This window comes from Penicillium verrucosum (assembly GCF_028828655.1).
Source record: "Penicillium verrucosum strain IBT 35672 chromosome Unknown utg000001l_segment0_segment0, whole genome shotgun sequence".
Classification (NCBI taxonomy): Eukaryota; Fungi; Ascomycota; class Eurotiomycetes; order Eurotiales; family Aspergillaceae; genus Penicillium; species Penicillium verrucosum.
The window spans coordinates 7,564,344-7,588,823 of NW_026643210.1; the positions used below are offsets into that span (position 1 = coordinate 7,564,344).

General features: G+C 46.6%; 6 protein-coding genes across 6 annotated transcripts; 4 read left to right on the forward strand and 2 right to left on the reverse strand.

Moving 5' to 3' along the window:
- Positions 1 to 2,097: 2,097 nt before the first annotated feature.
- On the reverse strand, positions 2,098 to 3,999 carry N7516_002805 (asparagine--tRNA ligase DED81; the record flags this gene model as incomplete). Its single annotated transcript, XM_057215525.1, is given in 3 exon segments — positions 2,098 to 2,321; positions 2,392 to 3,344; positions 3,361 to 3,999. 3 exon segments carry the CDS (start codon positions 3,997 to 3,999, stop codon positions 2,195 to 2,197), a joined length of 1,719 nt encoding a protein of 572 aa, XP_057077408.1. The 3' UTR covers positions 2,098 to 2,194.
- A 1,860-nt stretch (positions 4,000 to 5,859) lies between these two features.
- On the forward strand, positions 5,860 to 8,334 carry N7516_002806 (putative differentiation regulator (Nrd1); the record flags this gene model as incomplete). Its single annotated transcript, XM_057215526.1, has 1 exon — positions 5,860 to 8,334. The coding sequence occupies one exon, from the start codon at positions 5,860 to 5,862 to the stop codon at positions 8,332 to 8,334; it is 2,475 nt and encodes an 824-aa protein (XP_057077409.1).
- Positions 8,335 to 9,149: 815 nt separating this feature from the next.
- On the forward strand, positions 9,150 to 11,011 carry N7516_002807 (Iwr1 domain-containing protein; the record flags this gene model as incomplete). Its single annotated transcript, XM_057215527.1, has 3 exons — positions 9,150 to 9,297; positions 9,435 to 10,721; positions 10,821 to 11,011. 3 exons carry the CDS (start codon positions 9,150 to 9,152, stop codon positions 10,970 to 10,972), a joined length of 1,587 nt encoding a protein of 528 aa, XP_057077410.1. The 3' UTR covers positions 10,973 to 11,011.
- Positions 11,012 to 17,963: 6,952 nt separating this feature from the next.
- Positions 17,964 to 18,383, reverse strand: N7516_002808 (uncharacterized protein; the record flags this gene model as incomplete). The annotated part of the gene is made up of 2 exons (XM_057215528.1): positions 17,964 to 18,096; positions 18,301 to 18,383. The coding sequence occupies 2 exons, from the start codon at positions 18,381 to 18,383 to the stop codon at positions 17,964 to 17,966; spliced, it is 216 nt and encodes a 71-aa protein (XP_057077411.1).
- Positions 18,384 to 22,204: 3,821 nt separating this feature from the next.
- Positions 22,205 to 22,495, forward strand: N7516_002809 (uncharacterized protein; the record flags this gene model as incomplete). The annotated part of the gene is made up of 1 exon (XM_057215529.1): positions 22,205 to 22,495. The coding sequence occupies one exon, from the start codon at positions 22,205 to 22,207 to the stop codon at positions 22,493 to 22,495; it is 291 nt and encodes a 96-aa protein (XP_057077412.1).
- A 20-nt stretch (positions 22,496 to 22,515) lies between these two features.
- Positions 22,516 to 22,995, forward strand: N7516_002810 (uncharacterized protein; the record flags this gene model as incomplete). The annotated part of the gene is made up of 1 exon (XM_057215530.1): positions 22,516 to 22,995. The coding sequence occupies one exon, from the start codon at positions 22,516 to 22,518 to the stop codon at positions 22,993 to 22,995; it is 480 nt and encodes a 159-aa protein (XP_057077413.1).
- Positions 22,996 to 24,480: the final 1,485 nt, after the last annotated feature.

The following is a 24,480-nucleotide window of genomic DNA, read 5'->3' on the forward strand; positions in this document are numbered from 1 at the left end:
CAGGCTTTGTTTTTTTTTGGGCCATCTATTTTCTTTTTCTGGGGTAGTTTGCCCTATGGGATTTGAATATTTGGTGTGTTGTGTTATAGCGCCCTAGTATTGTCCGAGGGTATACTTGAATAGGGTTGTTGAAAAGGAGAAGGAAAAATGACGATATGCCCGACTCAAGAGCAAGAAAAGACTCAAAGAGCAAGAAAAAGAAAAAAGAAAAGGACTTGTACTCAGTGACAATGACAGTGGCGATGCTGAACCAACAGCTGTTCATCTTGTGGATATGGGAACATTGATATGCTTCAGGCGTCCAGGATGTCAAGCTGCAAAATACATACCATACCCCCGGTAACTATCAAAAGGGAAATACGGCCAGTGACAGCAACTTGCCATTAACCCAAACTTGTGTGGGACCCAATGCAAGCCAATCAACCAGACAAAACATCGGAACGGGGATGAGAATTGATGCGAACATCAAGATCGACGTGTCCCGGGGTGTTGTGGACTGTACCGAAATTGAGCATCTGTCTCTACGGGGAGAGTTGCAGTCAAAATGGAAAGAAAACCAGGTGGGGAGAGGATGGGGGGAGGAAGGTAAACCGTCGACGTTGCGCGTGTCTCTATACGATGAACCGCCGTCCAAAAAACAGAAGACAGATGTATATTCTCTGACTCCCTTGGACATTGGAAACGGAAATATATCCTTCTAGAGACCTAGGGAGACCTAGGGCTGCTTCGTTTCTCGAAGGGGCTCGAGGTTGGAATGGGGGGGAACACCCTTGTGGGCTGACGGATTCTACCTCCGTGCCGGTTTCGAGCAAATGGAAGCACAGGAGTGGATCACCCTTGCACCTGCGCTTCTTTTTCTGTAGACACGCTCCTCTTCTCTCTTACGCCACTGCTAGAGATACTCTCTCTCAAGGCTTTGGTCTATTTGAAAAGAAGGTACTAACTTCCCCCATCTCAGAGATCGACTTGGGGTTCATCCTTGCTCTGTCTGCCCCGTCTCTATTCCTGTAGACGGGGCAGAGAGAGACCCAGACTCTCTTCGTCTCTCACTCTTCTCTCCAGGAGACAAGAGCGACAAGAGTTCCAGGTTTCTATCCATTTCCTTCGAATGAAAAGTCCCTACTGACTCATCTCCCTTTGTTGACTGTGCGAGATGATGAGAAGAGGTGGTGGAGGTGGACTTAGGGAGAGGGTTTCCCGCGACCAGAGACGACTACAGAAAGAAGGACGACACCACGCCGATTCCATCCCCCGTGACATGACCATCACCAGACTTCGTCGAACTCGAACTCGAACTCGATTCCAATCTTTTTCTATACACAAATGACAATCCCATTCCCCGTCCTCGTAATCCCCGTTCCCTACTGATCACAACCCTGATTCGCAGCAGGCTAGCATCACCAGCATCACCAGCGTCACCAGACCAAACAACGGAATTCCATAAATGGGCCTAGTTGTTGTAGCTGGAAAACGAATGCAAAATGCTAAATCCAACGCCAGCGTCAATCTAACACTAGAACCCAACGCCAAATTCACCTTCGCCTTCACCTTCTCGTCCTTCACGAGTCAGCAGGCAATGGAGAGACAAAACGCACGACAGATCGTATCACGCCGCACGTGAACAGTCGTGTTGTGAATCTAGCCAGACTTTTATGCAGACGGGACTCGGTTTGACGCTGTGTGCACATGCATATTCCCGTTTTGGTTGGTTTTGGAATCCCAGGTGCCAGGGTCTTGGGCTGGGTTTTAACGGCAACGCAACGCAACGGCAACGGATTTGGGATTTGAGAGCTGGCATTATTGGGTTTGGAAACTATATTCTGAGAGATCCTATAAGTGGAAGACTGCTCATTGATGGACTATGCATATGTCAGAGGAGAGAATCGAAGACACTCGGGACTTGGTGTGGTATGGGGGCTGTAGTGTGTCAGTGTGTCAGTGTAGCGGATATCGGTTCAAAGAATCTTGCAGGGGGTATGGCAGGCCGAAGTCGATATCTGTCTTTTCAAGACAAGCCAAATCTACGTGAATAGAATACTGCGTAGCCAGGCTGGGTACGTAACGTAGAAAATAGTAACAGGATCGTTTTAATTGAGTTGAAGGAAATCTCATTCTTCATCCATTGTAGCACCCATGCCACATTCCCGTACCTATCGTGATCATGCTTACATATAACTTTTTGTTTTGGACATATCTAAGGAGTGCAACGGCCAGTGTACCGGGGGTACAGTGAGCAGTCACGGACGGTATAACGAGCGCACAGCCAGGCCAAGAAACGCTCGAGACCGAGACCGTAGCCACCGTGAGGGGAGGTACCATACCTATTGTTCCGATGTTAGTATGGATGAAAGATATAAAAGAAAAAAACAGATGCGAGATATCAAAACTTACTTGCGCTGGTCAGTGTACCAGTAGTAGGGCGAAGGGTCCATGCCCTCGTGCTTGTAGGCGGCCATCAGCTCATCCCAGTTGTCCATTCTCATACTACCTCCAACAATCTCGCCAACACCGGGCATGAGCACGTCGACACTCTCAGTGACACGGCGGTCCTCGGGAGCCTTCTTCATGTAGAAAGCCTTGATATTGGCGGGGAAGTGAGTCAGGAAGATGGGCTGGTTGATGATGTCAGTCATGCGACGCTCAGCAGCCTCGGCAATATCATCACCGAACTGGTGGGGCTGGCCCTCCTCGTTGGGGATTTCGTGCTCAATCAACCACTGGATAGCATCGTCGTACTTCATGCGACGGAAGGGGCGGGACGGGGGCTTGAAGTCCGGGTTGAGCTGCTTGATATATCCAGCGATCTCGGGCTCAGCCAGGGTGTTGTCAATCACGCGGCAGATGACATCCTCGAGGTGGTCGAGCAGATCAGTGAAAGTGATGAAGTCCAACTCGGCTTCGATGTGTGTGTATTCAGACAAGTGGCGACGGGTCAGGGACTTCTCGGCACGGAAAGATGGGCACACACAGTACACATCACCCAGGGAGGGGAGACATGTCTCGAGATACAACTGCGAGGACTGGGTCAGGTAGGCGTTCTCGCCGTAGTAGTCGAATCCGAACAGAGTGCTGCCACCCTCGACCTGGGTCTGCACCATGGCGGGAGGGGTCACTTCCAACATGCGGGTCTCTTCGAACGCCTTGCGGAAAGCACGCAGAGTAGCGGCGCGCACCTTCATGACGGAGGAGGAGGTCTCACCGCGCAGAACCAAGTGGCGGTTGTCGTAGAGAGTCTGCGGGTCGGCGTCCGGCGCCACACGCGTGGTAATAGCCTCCTTGTCACCAGCGGCCTTGCCGATGATCTCGAAGAAGTCGGCGTGCAGCTCGCGGTCGTTGGGTGCGTGCTGCTTAGGGGGGTACGGCGCGCATCTCACCGTGGATGGACATGGAGGTTTCGAGGGTGAGGGTCATGATATCGTAGGTCTTGACCATGTCGCCGGTCAGGACACACTGCAAGTACCCGTAGCCGTCGGTGAGAGTGATGAAAACTACATCCTTCTGGGCGCGGGCGCGGTGAACTCGGCCCAGAACGCGGACTCGGGTGCCAGCCTCCTCGGACTCGGGGGTGCGCAGCTTAATGGTGGCCGGGTCAGTCACGTCCAGACGAACGCGCACGGGCTTGGGCAACGAGGTGTCCTCCTTGATCACGATCTTCTTGGCTTCCTCAAGGACCTTCTGGCGCTTGTCGGCCTCGGCCTTCTCGCGGATGACCAGTTCCTGTTCCTTGGCGGCCTTCTTCTTGCGCTGCTCCCACAGGTTGTTGGCCTTCTTCATTGCCGACTTGGTGGCGGGCTTCCACTCCAATTTGGCTGCGGGATCAACATCCTCACCGGCGGCGTCGGTTTGGGACTTGCGTGTGAGGTACTGAATGCCCTCGGTGGTGGGGGGGTGCTCCACGTAGGCGTGGACGAGGGTCTTGTAGGGGGCGGTCTCGGTGCCGGTGGCGGGGGACTCGTCTCTACCGACGTCTTCGTCGATGTAGATGTTGGTGGACGCCATGGTGTTTGGTCTAGTCCTTGTAGACCGAGGCTTTAATCGAGTTGCGGAAGAGTTCTGTGGGAGAGATAATTAATTTAGGGTCTAATCTGTGAGTCATACACTTTAAGGCTAAAAGAATTCAGGTAGGACAGATTAGAATGTGACAAACAGCAGATCTCACCTGATAACGCAGAGAATGGAACTCTTATCTCTTCCCAATTGCAAGTTGTCCAAGGAAGGAATCGCACATTGAGGTAGAGGGGTAAATTTCCGATAGATGCGGGACTCTCCATAGATGCCTGAGGCATCAATCGGACTGTATATCTCGGATACCGTTCGGAGTATATTTTTTGGGGGTTATGATCCAACACTGACTACTGACTAGTTATCACAAGTATCAGATATCACACATGGGGTCCAATCTGTTGAATCTATTCATCTATATAAATCTTTATATTTTGTTCTCACCCACAATATGTATATAACTATGTGCCTATAGTACGGAGTATATCAAGGGATATACCATTTGAAGACTTGAAGCAGATCAACATTTTAAACTCATCCACGAGTTGAGTCAGAACCTTAGGCAGATTTCCCCTTTCTAGTTCGTGCTAATAACAGATCTGACATGGGATATTGCAGTTCCAAGGTACTACCTAGGTCATTGGATAGATGTATGAAGGATGTCACGGGACATGGACACCTAGGATGTCTCCGGAGAGACTACGGAGATTAAAAGAAGAGTATTTAAAAGACGTCCCCTAGGTAGTACTACCTCATCCTCCATGCAATTTCTATTAGTCTCATGGACATGTCAGGGGTAGGAGATTGAGTCCTGATCCAGTTCTGCAGGAGCCACGGGAACTCGAAGTTTGGGGAACACCAGAGTTTCTTTTATATTTACTCTTATTTATATATATATATATATTCTTATATATATATATATAGGTATGTATGTATATATTCAATATACAATATAAAATATACAATCCATTACTCCATACAACATAGAGGACAACTGCATATATCCAATATCAACATACTGAAGTTAGTTCCGCCCCTTAACCCACTCTCCTATTATCTCTCCCCCCTTTTAATGTTATTTTTTTTCCCTTTCCATACCTTACCTGGATTCACTTCCTTGCCTTTCATTCCTTTTCTCTACGCTCTTTTTTAACCCTTTTTATTTTTGTTTCTTCTGTCTCTTCTGTTTCTTCTGTTTATTTTTTTTAAAGGATTATTTTCTAATTTTTTTCTTGGTTAAAAAAAAAAAGTCCAAGCCTGACAACTGTAAACTCTTCCCCCAATCTCCCCCAGTCTCTTACCCCTTTTTTTTTTCTTCAGGTGTTTTTTTTCCCTTTTGGATTTCCTAACCTCTTTAAGCTAATAATTTTTTGTTTGTAGTCTTGGACTTGAATTCTTCTTATCTCTCTCTCCTCTCTCAGGAAGCTGAATATGCTTGTTCTGCATGGGGGATTGACATATATATAAGTGGCATTCTCTAAGAGAAGAGAAAGAAAAAGGACAGGTTTGTCTTCTATCCCCCATTCCCCAATTTCACCCTGATTAAATGGAACATTCCAATTAACTTTTAAAACTTCATTTAGACACGTCTCCATTTGAAGAGCTTAGTCTTTTTTTTCTTTTCTTTTTTGTTTGATAATATTCCTTCTTCTCCACCCGACTCCTCCCTATTTTTCCCTCTTGGCTGTGGAGTCATCTCCTGAATGGTGATCTGATACTCCTCCCTTTGTTTTTATTTTTTATTTTTTTTTATTTCTCTTTCTCTTCCTCAGAGCCTCTCAGTCTGGTAGTCAGGGCCTCTTATCCCCGACTAAGGCTAGGTTCTTGTCTTTGGACAAGCGTTGGATTTGTTTCGCCATGCAAGCCTCGGATGTATCGAGCATCCCGAATAACTCGCGTCTAATTCCTCCCGGGTCTAAATACGCGCTGAACGGTGACACTGGCTTTTCCCACGGAGCTTATAACAATAACCACCCCAACCCTATCCAAGGATTCTCGGATCGGAACGCTCGTCGCGCCAATATCCCCGCCATAAACACAGCCGCCGGCCAACACTCAGATATGGCATCCGGTTTCGATATGAACTATACCCCCCTTCTCCCCTCCCAGCTGCTAGTAGGCAGTCCTTTCCAACCAGGAACTCCCTCGGCTTTTGCTTCACCTCAGTTTGCCAATTTTGGTGGCTTCCCGCAGGCCAATGGCAATGGACACGCCCAAAACAACCAGAACCATATGCACAGCCCAACGCAAGGAATGCAGAACCACGGTATGTATGGAATGATGTCACCTGATGGCATGGGTGCCTCTCAAATGATGGGACCTCAATCGCCAATCAATGGTCTTGGAGGTATGGGCAATGCAGCTCTGGGTAGCCCCCAAGCTTCCGTGGCCCCGGGTATGCTGTCAGGGACCAGTCGTACCGTGTATCTTGGAAACATCCCGGCTGAAACATCTGCCGAGGAGATTTTAAATCACGTGCGTAGTGGTCAAATTGAGTCGGTACGCTTGCTTCCTGATAAAAACTGTGCCTTTATCTCCTTTTTGGATAGCAGCTCCGCTACTCATTTCCATTCAGATGCCATCTTGAAGAAGTTGGCCATCAAGGGAAATGACATCAAGGTCGGCTGGGGTAAGCCTTCACAGGTCCCCACCTCAGTCGCCCTGGCTGTGCAACAGTCGGGAGCGTCGCGTAATGTTTACCTTGGAAACCTGCCCGAGGAAACATCCGAGGATGATATGCGAGAGGATCTGGGCAAATTTGGGCCCATTGATACCGTGAAGATCGTTAAGGAGAAGGCGATTGGATTCGTCCATTTCCTGTCGATTAGTAATGCCATGAAGGCCGTTACCCAGCTCCCCCAGGAGCAGCAATGGCAAGCGCCAAAGCGGGTGTTCTACGGCAAGGACCGCTGTGCGTATGTGTCCAAGACTCAGCAACAAAATGCTGCGCAGTTCCTTGGAATTGCACCCGGATATGCGCACGTTCTGAATACCGCGGATCGTGATCTGATTTCTAATGCGCTTGCGCAGCAGTCTGTTGCTGCGGCCGCCGTTGCAACCACGGCGGGCGGTGTCAACAATCTCGGCAACCGCACCATCTACCTTGGAAATATTCACCCCGAAACTACTATCGAAGAGATTTGCAATGTCGTCCGCGGAGGCTTGCTACACCATGTTCGATATATCCCAGATAAGCACATTTGCTTCGTTACATTCATCGATCCCACCTCGGCCGCCTCCTTCTACGCCTTAAGCAATCTGCAGGGGCTGATGATCCACAACCGACGCCTGAAGATTGGATGGGGCAAACACTCTGGCCCTCTCCCACCCGCCATTGCGTTAGCCGTCAGCGGCGGCGCATCACGAAATGTCTATATTGGTAACTTGGACGAGGCCTGGACGGAGGAACGCCTTCGCCAGGACTTCTCGGAGTACGGTGAGATCGAGTTGGTGAACACACTGCGCGAGAAGAGCTGCGCCTTCGTTAACTTCACAAACATCGCCAATGCCATCAAGGCTATTGAGGGAATGCGCAATCGGGAGGACTACCGGCGATTCAAGATCAACTTCGGCAAGGACCGCTGCGGAAACCCACCGCGTCAAGCCGGAAACACCCAGAACGGACAGCAGAACCGCAACGGAACCGGCATGGAAGGCCAGTCACCACCATCCGTTCTCAACGGATTCCAGCAGAACCTCAGCCAGTCTGGCTCCCAGTCCAGCCCGACTCGCTCTGCCCTTTCCCCAGCATCGGGATCCACCGGCTCCCAAAATGGACAGCACCGCCACCCGCTGCAGAATGTGACCTCTCCCTCCGGAGCTCTGAATGTCGGCTCGAGCAATCCGCTGACCATGTACCTGAACCAGATGTCTGCTCATCAGACACAGGAGGATCATGAGAACCACCTCAATGACTCTATGGCCCTCTCTAGCTTACAGTCCCAGTCACAGCAGTCGCTGTACAACAGCGTCAGCAACGGCGACATGTCAAATGGACACATGGACCCGCCTATGCACCAACACAAGTCCACCAACAGCTACCTGAGCGTGGCAAATGGACCAGGACACGGTCACCACGCAAGCACCAGCAGCCTTAGCGTGCCCCGTGCTTCGCACTCGCGGGCTGTCAGCTTGCCCTCATTCTCCCAGGAGCCCTTCGGACCTGTCTCGGGCCAACACGGCCACACTCGCGCAGGTGCGGCCCACCAGCCTCAGAGCAGCTTCTCCAGCTTCTCTGCCCTCGGTGGACTCAACCACTCAGGATTTGGCCTGGCCATTCAAAACGAAAACTCTCTGCCCGGCTGGGCTGAAGAGGAGATCGGAGCCAAATAATTATCTGCGCATCCTCCAAAGGATTCAACCTTTGACTCATTGTCCTCGGTGAACCTAATGCCACATTATTCTCTCTTCTTACATATAGTCCCTTCTTGATTGTCATGTCTTTCCTCCCCCATTTTGATTTTGATTCGTTTCATGTATTGGTCATAATATCTTTTTCACTTTGGACTCTTTGCCATTCACTTTCAACCCTTGTCTTTTCTTTACTTTTTTGGCTTTTTTTTGATTTTCCCCCTTCGTCCGGACATATTCCGTTCGCAATGATTTTATATTCCCCTATTAATCTTTTTTCACGCCATCTTCCCCTCTTTTATCACCTTGTATTGCTAGCTGGCCTTGAGTCTCTTCCTTCTTTCATCTTTGACTATTTTTTTCTATCTCTTTATTTTGATTGGGGGCTGTGAGTACGCCGCATGTTTCACTGGATGATGACCATGGAGAGGGACGAGCGTGGCGGCGATTACCACGTTGTATAGCGACCACTTTCGATTTTGGTCCTATTGGCTTTTATTGCTAGCAGAAAAATGGCCATCTACCCACCACACTTGAAGCATTAGTTAGAAATGTAAATGATCATCTATTTATAATAGAAACTAGCCATATTTACACATGAAACGATTCACCGAGTCTCATTTCTTGGACTATTGTATTGTCCTATTGAATTCATATGAAATTTAGATACGGCCGGTCTCATTTTTATTTGTTTTCCCTCGTTGTCCTCTCGCGCAGATATCTGTCGTTGACATCTACAATATCCCGATCACGTGATTGATAACCAAATCGGGCAAAGATCGGACACTTCAAATTGGATGCTTCAAACCGCCTCATCCATTCGTCTCTCCTCCACAACCCCAAGCAAGACATCGCAAAATCTGCGTCATCTTTGCATCATGGCGCTTCCCCCAGAGCAAATCAATATCAAGCGTCGACGCGAGGAAGAGCCCGTTGAGACCCTATGTACGAGAACAATCCCCTTGTTTTTTGCCCCGCAATATATACCCCTTTAAAGAGAGACAAAATACCATGGAAGTGGTTGTCCCTCGAGATGAGACTTCGACCGACACCTTGACAACAGACACTGACTTACTCTGCAGTCATTCAATCCGCACTCCACCAAACCAAGCGGCGCTTCACAGACTTTGTCTTCCACAGAGTCACTCTGAAAGCCAGCGAGAGCGGGAGTGGAGATGCATCCCCAAGTCCACCAACAACGCCAGCTGTGCAGCGGATCCTGCGGAGCCCGCGCTCAGTAAGCAGTCTCCATGTAAACCGGCGCGCGCCAGCATCCTCGATGGGCGTGCCCATGGTGCGGGCCACCTCACCAGGAGCAGAGTTCCGCGAAGCGCAGCGCGTTGCAAACGTACGAAAAGAAGCAGAAGAAAAGCACCGACGTGCCGTTTACGGAGGCCCTTCTCCTTTCACTGACCTACAGCCCAGCTCTGATGTCTCCCACCAACCCGTGGTGCGTGACAGCAGCCCGGCATCAGTGGAGACATCCTCCAGCCGCGCGCAGGCTCTGCGTCGCTTCCAGATCTCCCGCTCAAATCTCGACTCACTAAAAAGTTCCCCTAGTGGAATCCAGAAGCGACGCGCTGGTGGTCCCGCTCCAGGCGTGGCTGTGCTCGTCGAGCAGCTGCAGCGGAATGCGCACTCGCGCAAGGCATCCATGGTCTCGGATCTGGTTGCGGAAGCACAGACTCTCTCGTTGAAGCCTAAGGAATTTGTTCAGGACATCGACGCCAGACCCCCATCACCAGTTAAGCCACGCAAACGGCCTGTCGTTAACCAGGCCGAGAGACGGTGGCGCGAGGAGCGCAAAGGTGCCATCTCAGCTGCGAAGCAGCATCTGTCAGATACCCTGGAAAAATCTGCTCAGACACAGCAGAGAAGCTGGGATCAGGAGTCTGAACGTCTGGCCCATGATTTGGAGCAGGTCGCGCTGGAGCTCGAGGACGAGGCTCACCAAGGCCATGGCATGGACATCGACGTCCCTGGGAAACCGGCCCCTTCCCCGCCTACATCTTTACAGCATGCTCTCAGCGCATCTCCTAAGCCACCGTTGAAACATCAGCCCCGGCAGCCCAAGGGACCGAGAGTCGCGCCTACACCACCGCAGCCCGCGGAGCAAATTGAACAAGCTGTAGAGGAGGAGGACGAAGGCGACTATGTCTACGATGTTTACGTCCGCCGTCCGCTATCGGAAGCTGAGATGCTGAAGAATCCACTCGCCGAATACGAGGCCGACCAGCAGCAAAAGGATGTCGCCAAGGCTCAGCCTGGAGTCGGTGTTATTGTCATTACTGCCGAGGACGAGGAGTACTGGGACGATTTTGTCGAAGATGACGAGGAGGAGTGGGATAGTGAGGATGCGGACTCTAATGGTATGTGATGCTTTCCCTTTTTTGGCCCCTCTTTACCCTTTTTGCTTGCCTTCTACATTTCCGACCCATAGGCTTCCCGCTAACACTCTTCGACTACAGCTGAAAACCACCCCGCCAACGATTACCCAGATGAAGAAGCGTCGTCTGATGAAGATGAAGACTTTGACTTTGACGATTCAGCGAGCGAGGATGGTGGGACTGGGTACATGTCTCGCTACCGTGGGCACGTAGACTCGGATGAAGACTACTGATTCCTGATTTGGTTGTTTATGGCTAGCATCAAACTAGTCGGTTATGCGACACCGCTCTTTTCCCACCTCTATCTTTGTTCTTGCTTTAGCAGAGCTCTGTTGATCAAGCGTTTGCTTTGATTTTACCTCGGATACCTCAAGTTCATATTTCCATCAAATAAACCAAGCTTCGTTTGTAATTTCTTACCTGCTGCAGCTACTAAGAGTCAAGACTTGATTAGTTACCTAAAATGATGCATTGGGAGCACCAGCTAGAGAGGAGGAAAAGGTGGCTGGGACTAATATTGAAACATCTAGTTAGCTCAAGGTATCTACATTGTCCCGTATACTGTCGACTGAAAGAGGAAACTGGTATATCAAGTAGGGGCAAACGAGCGCTGCATAGATGTGTTTAACGGTATATGATCCCCAGCTTAGATATGCCGTATACCTGTCCTCTATACGGAGTACCTCTTAAACCATTAACCTACCATACCCAACGGACCGAACAATATCCCCGAAACAAAGAACCAAGATAAAGAAACCCCTCCCCCTTACCGCCGGTCCTGCATTGAAGTTAAAACATGAAACGAAGCCACCACAATCTATACTACTATCCTATACAAAGTACCACCGTTCTATCCAGTATCCCCAACCGCGTAGGGGTCCATACATACAATATAGGCCTTGGCAACCAGTAGCACCTAAATCCCCATCCAACAGCGTTAAAAAAAAACCAACCCTAATTGAAATCATGTCTCCCCACACAACCACCTCCATTTACCAATTCCATACCTATCCCCGAACACCACCATTCCACCGGAATCCCGCCCCCTCCCACCACAACTACAACTACAAAAGTATATCCACAAGTACAAGTACTCCGTAAATGCCCCTTGTTCAAGGGGATATCGTCGGAAGAACTCCGTGCATGGAAAGGAATCAGGCAATCGAAGTTAAAACCGCTCGAAGGGGGTGTGTGGGCCAACGTTCAATTCTCCGATCTACCCCGTGCGAACCAACCAGGGAGCACGGGGTTTGTTGGGGAAGTGGCGATGTGGCTTCTCGCTTATTTCATACCAAGATAGGAAGGAGTTAGTTATCGTGCCACGTGGGTTAGGTTTTTTTTTTTGGTGCGATGCAGCCATCCTAAGATGTGATGAGATTTAGGGATGGGCCGGGCGCTGGCGTATTGCGGGGTAGATATGCAGATGAAGTCATTTCGAGGGTGTGCTGGGCGGGTAGAAGTGTTGGGTGTTGGAGTTGGTTTGAGAGTTGGTTATTTTGCTTTGATGATTGTGTTGATGATGATGATGATGATTATGATGTTTTTTGGGTCAGGTGTTCAGATATACATGTCGGTGTGTCGATCTTGTATCTAGTACTTGATGGTTATAGAGTTCATTGGCTAAGGAATATATATATTTACTATTGTTCATTTCTCTAGTTGGTTGGTTCATGACGATTTTATGGTGATCATCTATATTAACTATAGTCATTGTTATATATCCTTGTATACATCCATGTAGTGTACATCTTGCTACGAGTACAGACCGGAGTTTGGTGTTGCTAAAAGCCGAGATATCCTTCGCCGTACGAATCAGTCTACCTGCATACCCCGAAACAGTGAACTCTGCATGCTGCAGGAGATCTATCCTATAGGGGTCACTAGTGTAGCGCTATAAGTTGTTGGGTGCAGTAACCTAGTAACTAGTAGATAACCAACCCAACAAACAGCGAACATCTTTCTATTTGACGTGAAATAGAATTCAATAACTACTTTATAGTTACACTTTCACGCGCACGCGCGTTCCAACGGCGCTTGAGAAATGTATAATAGCCTTTCAGGCAAGGCTGCATATCAGTCTACATGCGGACACTCAAAACATTTAAGACAAGGCTACCAAACCCCCCACACCTGCAGAAATAGCCCCATGCCTACCGGGCAACGCGGCCTAACACATGCAAAGTGTCGAAGATCATAAAATAGAAGATAAAATTCGACACCAAATCGGGAGGATCCCGGTGCACGATGTCAGATGTCTCGTAATCTTCACACGCTTGTACCTTTTATATTTAGAAGATAGGAAGATCAACTAAAGAATAACTCACTTCTCCGTGTTCTCCGGTTTCAATAAACCCACATATTATTCACGTTTCGGCTACCCCGAAGTATTTCCATGGGTGGAAACAAAACTATATTATAGCTCGGTCTGGTTCCATGGTTCACTTTCATATCCTGCACTCTAATGTCTCAATTCTGGTTGGGCGGATAGACCAGGCGAGAATTCTCTGTGAAGAGGTGAGGCTCTGCAAAAGGAAATAAAAAAATAAAATAAAATAAAAAACCTGTCACGCTAAAGGTAATTTATTAATCCACAAAAAGAAAAAAGAATATTACATGTACGGCCATTACATAGTACATCCCACAAAGTAAAATACAAGCACGGGTCATTTTACCCCAAATACTTCAGCCCCTTCGTTGATTCACTTGGGATATATACTTCCTGTACTCCGTCTGCATGTCTCCAAACATGTAAACAACCGTGCAACGTTCCCATTGCCAAAAGACGTCACTCCCGAAGAGAATCCGCTTTATTTAAACATGTGCGGCTGTGCCCTTCTCGCTATGGTCCAATAGGAACATTAACTATCAAAGGAAGGCTGTTGCCAAACTTAGTCAAGATGTGCAAGTTGTCGTCAGGTTCATATGCTCGGGGAATCTTGAGGTATCCGCTATTAGTTGGGCTTGAATCTCCTGCAGCAGTCGGAGGAACATCGGAGAGGAGAATTTGTCCCATTGACTAGGATACACTTAGTATCCATGTGATATCACAGTGAAGACTCATAACTAAGGAGTACTGAATTACCTGAAGATCAATGCCAAGTCTGCTATACGATAACTAGTGGCCGATTATACTTTGGCAGGTGCTAATAATACTATTTGAAGGGTAAACCGACCTGCGAAAGTGGGTAGATCCCGTGTAGCCTGGTACTTCGCACTCCGTACGAAATATATTGTTGATGATTATACTTATTATTACTCATTCTGAATTTGACCCTGAGCTCGGACAAATATCATAAACCATGAAGAAAAAGGCTATCTAACGACCTGCTAAACTAGGTATAGTTCCTTGATGCAATCAGTGTCTGAGGTCTCCTTCGAAAACAAATCAACAAATACGACCTCAACCTCAAAAGCCGACACGAAATCCAACACACCGAAGACCATAGTGTGACCCCTCCCCACCCCCCTCCTTTCGAACCACTCACCACTCACCACTTAGACGAATCCCAAAGCGACACATTCCGAAGACCAATATCCGACACCCGACAGACTCGCGAATTCAGTCCATCAGCTGAAACATCGAAGTGCAGAAATAGTTCACGCCAGAAGGCCCGATCCCGGAGCTAATGACCCGGGTCTCTGGCTTCGGTGTGATGATGGCAGCATTAGTGCCTTGCCTTGTCGTCCATGCCCGGGGGCTGATTGGTGTGGCTGGTGCAAGAAGTACCACGCACGTGCAGGCATTGACTTGATCGGTGTACTCACCGATAGTTTATGAAGGACGCCGTGCATTTGACTGTTTACTGTTTTAGGGAAATCGTGGGTGGTCCAAAGGGGGTGTGTACAATGTCCGAATGTCAACGCGCGTGCATTCAACCCATGATCGCCGCGGTCGCCCATGATCATAAGTCGTGGAAGGTGATGCTATTCTTGTTGGTAGTCTTGTTTATTCTGACGAATGGGAGGTGATTCTAACTGTTGGTTTCTTGGACTTTTTTCTCTCTTTTCTTTTTTTGGGGGACATTTCTTTTTGCCTTTTCGAAGGATCCAGAATCCTCCATGTCACATCTCCCCATACGTCAACATCCACACACACACACACACACAGACAGAGAGAGAGAGACACACAGATACACCCTGGTCACCCTGGCCACCCCCTTCTTTCCTAGCCCACATCACATCCAATTCAAGCAGCAGTCATAATCTTGCAGTGAAAATCTCTTTCTCGTTAAACCATAGGCTGTAGTATATCGTGGATACGGCAACATCCCATCGTTTCACTGCATATCCTTCGATCGGCTGCTGTGTAACGGATTCCGTGCTAGATCAGGCCGCCAGGGCTGATTGGAATCCACTGTGGGAAATTTGATATTCTACAGGGTCTAGTGTATATTCACAGTAATCAGTGCCTTTTGCAATACATTATCCCAGAGTAATCTTCTAGAGAAAAAGAGACGATAGGCCAGAATTATCCTGTCTGCATCTGACATTGACATTGACATTGTTCTCCGCATGATGAGTGAACCTTGCATATACGACCTATCAAATCATAATACGAGACGGTTATGTTTAACCGGCAGTTGGTGGGCCAATTTAATTTAAGGTCTGGAGACCGGTCTACGCTACTCCGTACTCCGTACTCTGTACAATATGTATAGGTATGCTCGTACGACCGTACTGCACAGACCAGAGTTGAATTAGACAGATCGTGTTCTCTAGAGCTGAAGAGTTGTCTGCATATCAGAAATAAATATACATATATATATATAATATAAATCAGTTTCGTACATTGTACAATGTATTGTAACTATGTCGTGTAAACCATCTACTGCATATATATCCGTGAATCTTCGGGTGAATCATGCACACCTAGGAGGCCTAAGATAAGGCAAACCCCCTATACAATCACGAGATTCTAGAACAATAAACAGGATCAAGCTAACGGCAACGTAAGACGAAAAGAAGAAATAGATCATCCAAAAAATAAGAGAAATAAGCAGCCTCCGTGGGTTCGTCACGAAATTCCACGTGTCACTAGTGCTTATGAGGTACTCCTCCCCTCTCCACAGCCAGGATCAAGCGGCTTCTTGGCTTGGGGGCGGACAATGGTGGCTGGCTATGATACCTAGTATCAGGATTATACACTCCAGAACTAATATGATGCACAATATACATTGTACTCCATCTTAGATACTAACCTCAGGAAGGGAAAGCTAGGCGAGAAACTAATCACTTCGACATAGAGACTGAAGTTATACCCACTTTGCCTAGTCGTGAAGAAGATCGGCAAGGGAAAAATAGACATCCAATAGTGGACTGGAGATTAAAGTGCCATGGAAGGACGGGAAGACATCATGCGATATATGTATATATTCCTTTTGATTCAAGAATTCAATAGGGGGTTTCTTGTGGATATCCCGCGTAGCGGATTGGTGTATTTTGATAATTCTGTATATTAATGTATATATCATAACTAATGTTATCCACGCGGAACAATATGCCACATAGTTACTCAACCAAAGAGTACGGAGTACGGAGTACAGTCAAGAGGGTTGATAGGTAATATCATTATCCTAATGCGTACTACTGCACTCCACAGTAAGGCGTAATTAACGTAATGGAAATATAAAATACAGTGACATCTAAGACAGCTACCTAATATAAGTTATGTACAACAGAAAAGTTAACCTTGTATTTTAGAATTTTCGACCGGAGATCCTCATTCGCTGCTTCGCTTATCATTTCTTTATGATTTGCGCGTTGATCGATTCTAGAAGCGTAATCCGGAGTCTAGTCCTTTTAGAGTACAACTTCTTTGAACTCAAACTGTGATAATTTCTTTTTTTTTCAAACCCAAAAAATTGGAAACAATTCCGCGTTAATTACGCAGTAATTCCGCCTTTTGTCTTTACCCTTGCGGGTTTCCTTTTTTGTAAAACCTACACTCTTCATGACTTGCCGAAAAGTTAGATCTCCTTCAGACAAAGGTGACAGAGTACGACTCCGTACCTACCTCACCCTAGACTGGATATGGAAAAAGAAGCTGAAAGCGCTAGTAGATACTGGATATTGAGCTAGCTTGGCATATTATATTCCCTATTTATGATTCGTGAGGCGGACATTCGTACCTGGTCCAATAATACAATGTTACAGGGGTATATTAAATTAGTAGGATGCTAGCATGACGATATTGAATATCCAAAGCCGAGTGCCGAGCTAGCACATCTAACATACACAACTCAAAACAGGAAGATGATCGTGTCCAATTTCATTGCGGGTGAGCAGCGATGGGTCGAACCGTGCAGGATTGGGCCGGCCCCCGTTTAATCGTTTTTAGTGGGAATGAAGGGCGTGGGGTCCAAGAAGCGGAGATATGCGGATATAAGACCTTCCACTAATATGTATTGCACATCAACCATAGTCTAGTAAATGTGGGAATGTATCCCGGACATGAGTAGTATACTCTAGTTAACTAACTAGTTATACTACTCCGTACATATAGTATGGGATATACAACTAATGCTTCTACTAATGTAGGCGTCGTGTCTAGCGCGGGAGAAATCCCGCATTAGTACTATGCGGCTGAGATATACACCGAATCCGCGTGGGCGAAAAGGCAGAAGCTGAATGAAGTTGGGCTCCCCCTCCCCGGTGGACTCGGACCCGAATCGGAAGGCCGAGAGGAGTTACGGGGTGTGCCCAGATGAGATCTAGTTGATTACTAATTCATATTTTTTCTTTGACAAATTTCCACCTTATGGATTCGAAGTTTGAAGGAGAATACGGAGTAGCCAAGAGATGGTTCGTTGGAGATTACCCGAGACCCATGATCTGATGTTGCAACACTGGCGCCCGGCTTTTACGCCTTTAGCGGGCCCAACGGCCAACAGCCAACAGCCAACAGCCAACAACAGCCAACACTTTGCGGCATTACCAGGGGGTTCGGGATGGTCGCTCTTGCATGCAGGAGGTCACTGTCAGGTGTTCTCGCGCCAATGCAGGATATCAATGCGCTCAGCACTTATTTTTAGTTCAATAGGTTAGCTTGTTGGCTTGTTGGCTAGTTAGTTGGTTTAGTTGTATAGTTATGTTGTATGTCGCCAACTCAACAATGTAACCAATGTACGGAGTACAACGTGCATGTTCCATCCACTAATCCAAATTAAGCGCTATTCCGCGGTCTTAAAACGCTCAAGTCCAGTAAAAGTATCATACCACGCGTTCTTAGATCTGACAGTTCGGCGTAGTTCGGAGGATCGACTCCGATCCTTGGTTCGCCTCGACAACCATCTGAGCCTCAATAAGTCCGATCCATGGTTGGACGATGAGGGGTTTCAAGACCTCGTAAAGGTTATCCCTAGCTAGGAATTATTTGGAATATCATCAGAAATGTACCAGGCAATATAGGTATCATTGTAAACCGACTTTTACATGCGTCAAGGGGGTTTACCTACTTCTACAGAGTACATATTGAATTACAGATTGGAGAACATTTTGTCTGGTCCGTTGTGGGGGAAAGAGGGAATCTAAATATCCCCCTCTTCCTCTCTAGGTAACTAACGTTTCTGCCCGCTCGAAGATTGTGGGTTCCCCGAGTGTTGCGCAGTCACTGCGCGTCTCCGGTCCAGGGCCCATCCAAGACATGTTGGGATCCTGATATCCCTACCATGCAGCATCCATGGTGCATTCTTCGGAAATTTGCGCATCAAACGAGTCATTTTTTTTTACCCTTGTCGGGGGTATCCCGTTTCAAATGTGGGAATTGGAGACTTTCAGGAAATGAGCTCGAGAGAAGAAAAGAGTCCAGAACTAAATGGATTCTAGATCGAGGTCGGAAAATGCCCCCAATTAAACTACAATGGCTCATATCTAACATACACAAGCAATATGGGAAAACATACTAAGAAACTGGTACCCCCGATGTCACCCAATTAATTGCGTGCTTTGGTCGTGGGGCAATCGGCGGCTATCGCTAACGTCTAGCAACAGGACATAGCGTTGTTAGGTTGCTGACTTGGGCCAGCTGCAGAAAAGGCCTGGAGAAAACAGACAAGAATTTGGAATTCATAACCCCTGCATTTACTATGTAGATTCTCATAATTGAGAAGCTGTAAACAAAGAAAAACCTCTCATCCCCCCAAAGAATACAAAGAGAGAAAAAAAGTACACCAAAAAAAAGGGGAGTTTCGACACATCTGATCTACGCGGCTCAGACAAAGAAAAAGAAAAGATAAAATCCTCAGATATTTTAACAATAGGAAAAGATGATTGGTTAGATACAGATGAATTTTGGACCAATCTGCCCACGTTATGAATTTAAATGAAATTAAAAAAAAAAAAAAAAACCAGAAATATCAATTTAATTTAATTATTTTAGTTTGGACGCTCTAGCTGATGGTTGGCCGTTAGAGTGCCAGGACATGCCAATTATGCACAACATGACTCGCGCAATGTGACGATAATTAAACTTGAAAAATTACCATGTTCTTTTTGCTGCAACCATGGATTGAGCACCGGTGATATGTCACTATTCAGGAAGTAGATGATCACTGGGTCGTAGGCAGGTAGGAGGGGGGAGTTCAAGCGCGATGCATAGTATCTGCATACATGCTTTTAGTGTACCATTTTTGCTATATTGTGTGATGGGTTTCAAAAAGTAAATATGAGGGAAAATGTAACCATTCGGGGCTAGTATTGTACTAAACCATTATATTACCACTAAACCCTCACGTGATCGAAACGGGCTGCGGCTACGCGACTGACGAACGCCAGAAGTATTGTGATTGGACTTGGTGGAGAGCGGCAGACAAAGAAATCAGAGTGGGGGAGGAGAAGGGGGGGAGGGAAAGGCTGGTTTTAGCCCCGGGGGGAGCCATGTTGATCCGATCTGCACGGAATCGGGGGCTTCAGGGACTAGGATTGCCTGTGAGGAGAGGCTTGCCAAGGGGGGTCTCGGAAGTAACGGGCCATACGGAGTACAGAACGGGTGGATGACGCCCTAATTGAGTATTGATTTCACGCTTGCGCAAGTTGACTGCGCCGCAGAGATACGATCACAACGCTTCTGCCTCTTTCTTGTGTTGTCTTTCTTTTTTCTTTTTTTTTCTTTTTTCGTTTCTGGCCAATTTGAGGAAATTGCGTGGATCAATGTCTCCAAGTGATTAGAAAAATATTTATATATTTGATACCTTGACTTGACTAGGGTATACCTAGGAATACCTACCTATACCTACATATACCCTATATTATATACTTTCTGTTGTTCTCAAATAGAATAAGTCTAAACGGTAAAGACCGTGAAGAAAATCCAAGGAAACCGTTGGCGGCTGCAGATGACTGACGATCGACCTGGTCAAGGCGCAGATCGAGGGCAAAAATGGCGCAGAGGAAAAATATTATCACGCGAGTAACATCATATGTAGTCAACAGGGGCGGGTCCGTAAGTGGACATGTATCGGCACGGAGTTGATATTCTGTTTTGAGGTAATGCAAGTTGACTGCGTGGGAAATCCGCTTTCTGTATCGGCTGCTGCCGAGTTGACGCTGGAGCTCATTATTGGATTTCCCCAATTCCCCCGCGTCCGGTGTTTGGAACAAAAAGACGAACCATGGTTCCATGATTTGGTATATCTCAAGATTGGAGATGAGTTAGTTACCTAGGTAGGTACAAAGTATTATTTTGTATTGGCATTCTCGGAAGCGCCGTAAAATGCCCTGAAGAGGTTAAAGGAGAAGAGAAACTATGTGCTACGGTCAAGGATCTCATCCCTCTTACCTCATAATGCGCCTGGTAACCTGGGAAAGACAGATGTGTGTTGGCAGTGCCAAATTGAGCTTGCATTAGCTCTTCACGCTCATTCGTCCTGACATCCCAGGGCCATGGCGTACGTAGCAACAGATGACTTTTGCGTCTACCAATAGACGCCGCGCGTTTGTGTTGGTTTTTTTTTTTTTCTTTTTCTTTAATTTCTGCACTCTTCCCCCCACCCCCATCCCACACATTCATGACCTCGAAAAAAAAAAAAAAAAAATAGTAGTAAAAAAAGAAAGAAGATAAACAAAAAAAAAACACACAGTCAACACCTGACTGTATCAATTAGTCTATCCACTTCTCACATGAACAACGGGTACTTAGTAGCGTTGGACAGCACGAATGAAACACTGTCACTAAAACTGATAATGCACACACGATTTCTTTCCTTCCTTTCTTCACCTCTCTGTTTATTTTTATTTATAATTTTTATATTAACTCATATGCGTCCCCGAAGCTGAATCTCAATCGAGCCTATCACCTAACTACTTATGCAATAGCAAGGCTGCACCCTGTACAGTGAGAAAGAATTTATCTCTGGAAAATCGTTCATTTACATACCCGTGGACCCTCGAATGTTCTCGGGGAACTACTTTTTGATATCGGTTCTACAGCAAACCAAATCCGGGATTTGTCATTCATAAACTTCGCCTTGGCGCTAAGATTGCAAAAGGCTAAAGGTAAATTGTAATTTTGGTTACCGCGTGGCCCCCGTTTTTTTTTTTTTGTAACTTGCATATATACAATACAAGAAAAAAAAAAAAAGGAAAAGGAAAAAGGAAGAAAAAAAAGAAAAAAAATTAGAAGATCGTCCAGATTGTGTCATAAAGCTAGAGGAGCTAACCAACGGTACGGGCAAAATTGCCGCGATACTTTTTTTCTATACAAAGAAAAGAAGGATTCAAAAAAAAAAAAAAGAAAAACAGGTAGAGAATCGGGGGAGACCGAAGCCATTGCCACATCAAAAGATATCAAATTAAATTCGTGGCGAAAATAATAATTAATCAACCTCTCTCCATACGGTCTCTCCACTAACACCGAACACGGAGTAAGAGTCCGGTTCACCGGTCCGTTTAATTCCCTTTATTATTTTAAATTATATATTATATATTTTATTATTTCGAATAGCAGTCTCTCTGGGGGTGGAACCAAACCTCCTAAAAAGAAAAGGACCCCTGTTAGCCCAAGGAGCCTTGTGTATCCGCGGTACACAACTATACAGGGGGGCCAAAGGAACACAACCAGACCCAGGCAGTCGGTCCAGTGCACCCAACAGCGCTGTTAGTCTGAGAACTTGTGGTTTTTTTTTTTTTTTTGGATTTTCGGAATCCTTTTTCTCTCACATTTAAGACCGAGTTGTATTCCAGTGTCTTTTTCTTTTCTCTAGAGTTCCGAGATCTATAAACCTTGCCCGTTACCCCAAAGGCATATCATACTTCCTCACTTTCTGTACTTCACATCGTCCATTGGCTCTTTGATATAGAACCTCTATATCCCCACATCTATTCTCAGACCTGGCCTGAGCATTCTGGGGGATCGAAAGCTTGGTCTCTATAAATTCCAATCTTCAGCCAAAACTTCATACGTACTGGCAACCCCGAAAAAAAAAAAAAAAAAAAAGAAACAAAACAAAACAAAATCGATGATCTCCAAAATGGCCACACACACAGAATCATATTCAACACTGCCATCAGCTCGACAAAGCAAAATGAAAATCGACGCCTTACTGAACCCAGGCGATGAAGAAATCTCTCCACGAACCCAACACGCCTCAATCCCACCATCCCACCGCCACAGTTACCACTATCAAGCCTCACCAAGCTTCCCCCAAGCCCAAACTACTGGTACAACCGCTCCTACCACGACACCAGCCCAGGCGCACTCTCAAACACAACAACGGCAACAAACCAGAGCACCAGCACAAACGCAAGCCACCACAGCGTAAACCCATCTCAATCCCACCAGATGTTCTTCAACTACCGCCCCAGCGCAAACGCACACCGCACAAGCGCAAGCACAAACCAAAGCTCGCTGTCCGCGCCTTCCTCGCCGGACCCTTACCATTCCCGTGAGCGCTACTCAAGCGTCTCCAGCTCGTCCTCGACAAACGGCGACCGTCGTCGTCCTCCCCGTCCAAAGTACGAGGAAGAGGAAATGTACTTCATCTGGTACCACCGTGTCGATCTGTGTCAGGAGTGGAAGGAGGTCAGGGAGGCTTTTAATCGTCAGTTCCCGGACCGTCAGAGACGCGGCTTCCAGGGTATCCAGTGCAAGTTTTATCGCTTCATTAAGGAAAAGAAGTGTCCCACTCTGCGTGAGCAGAGGCGCATGCGGGATGGGGAGTTCCTGAGAGAGGGGGGGCTTCCGCTGCGCTTGCTGGGGATCATGGGGCTGCGCCCAAGTTTGGGGTTAGGGAATATACTAATGTTTGGTATTCTTGGATGAGGAAGGAGGGGGATGTTGCGTTGCGACGGTGATTTTTCTTTGTTCTTTGGGATATATGTTGGGATTCGTCTTTTTTTTTCTTTTTCTTTCCTTTTTCGTTTCTTGGGAGGTCAATTTGTTCTACTGTTCTTTGTTTTTGCGTGGGTCGGTCTTCGTCTTTATTTAAGATACCTCTATTCAGTCAGCGTGGGAGGTCTACTTGTCTTTTTGATGTTCCCTCGTTATCCAAATCTTCCACCAGGGTTCCTGTCTTTTCGTTCCTTTTTTGTCTTTCGACACTCTCACTTCCTACACCCTTTCAACCTGGGAAGTTCGTTCCTTGGGTATAATATCTACAATACATCGTATGGAGCAATCTATACGAGAGTCACACCATTCAGATTTAGATCTAGATCTAGATATTATGATATTACTATAAAGACTTGTTGAATTGGAATTAAACCCATTTCTCATTTCCTATCTAGCCAGTTATTCGGTATGACGAATCACACATAATCTCTGCATATCTAAGATTACCCTCTCTGCATTATTGTTCAACCACATTCACATCCTCAGATGATAACCCTTGCTTTTGTCCTTGAGATATGCATTCCAAATCCAAACGCACATGGTCCTTCCTCACCTTCGATATTCGGCTGAGTCCCGGCCTCATCTGACCTCCCAACCCAGGAAGGATAGCCGGAATAACCGTTGAATTCGATGAGATCATATATCATAGATTATAGATCATAGATATGATACCAAGCATCTACTTGGTATTCGTACATATGCACCACTACCACAGCCATTGTGTGATTCTCACTAGAACCGTATGGAGTACAAGTACAATCCAATTAATCAGCACAGCCGGCCGGACCGTGCTAAGAAAAGAACTTATCCACAGCTCGGCCAATCCATCAGATCCGTCGATCGTGGGGTCCTAATCCTTCACGCCATAGTTAGTTAATATTTCGAAGTACTCCATATCCGTACTAAGTTCTATGAAGATCACGTTCTGTGGATTCTATACTACTGCATAGTGCGAACTCGACAATTTATCTGTGGGTGGGTACTTTTATTTTTATTTTTGTGACATCCTCGTATTCTCTTTCCTATCTCCATTCTTTCGTTCATAGTGTATGCAAGAATGTAAGAATGGCGGAGCAATGTATCTGTATGGATTAGGACTCCCCATTGGAGCTTCCCAAGACTCCTCAGAGGCTACAGGCATGCTAGGGGGCTTGGGCTAAAGGATCGCATTGTTAGTTCATGGTACTTATGTACAGTTCAATATATACCATGGGGGCCAATTGCCATGCTTTCAATCGGTAATCAGTGGTGTGGTTTGATATAGAGGGATTTGTTAGTTACTCTGTAACTAGTTAACTGATATATAGATGCGTATTAAGGATAATCATACTAACTAGTTAGGTTGTATAGTTAACTAGTTATGTATATATGTGCTAATAGATGATATTCGATAATAGACAGACAGACCAAAACAGA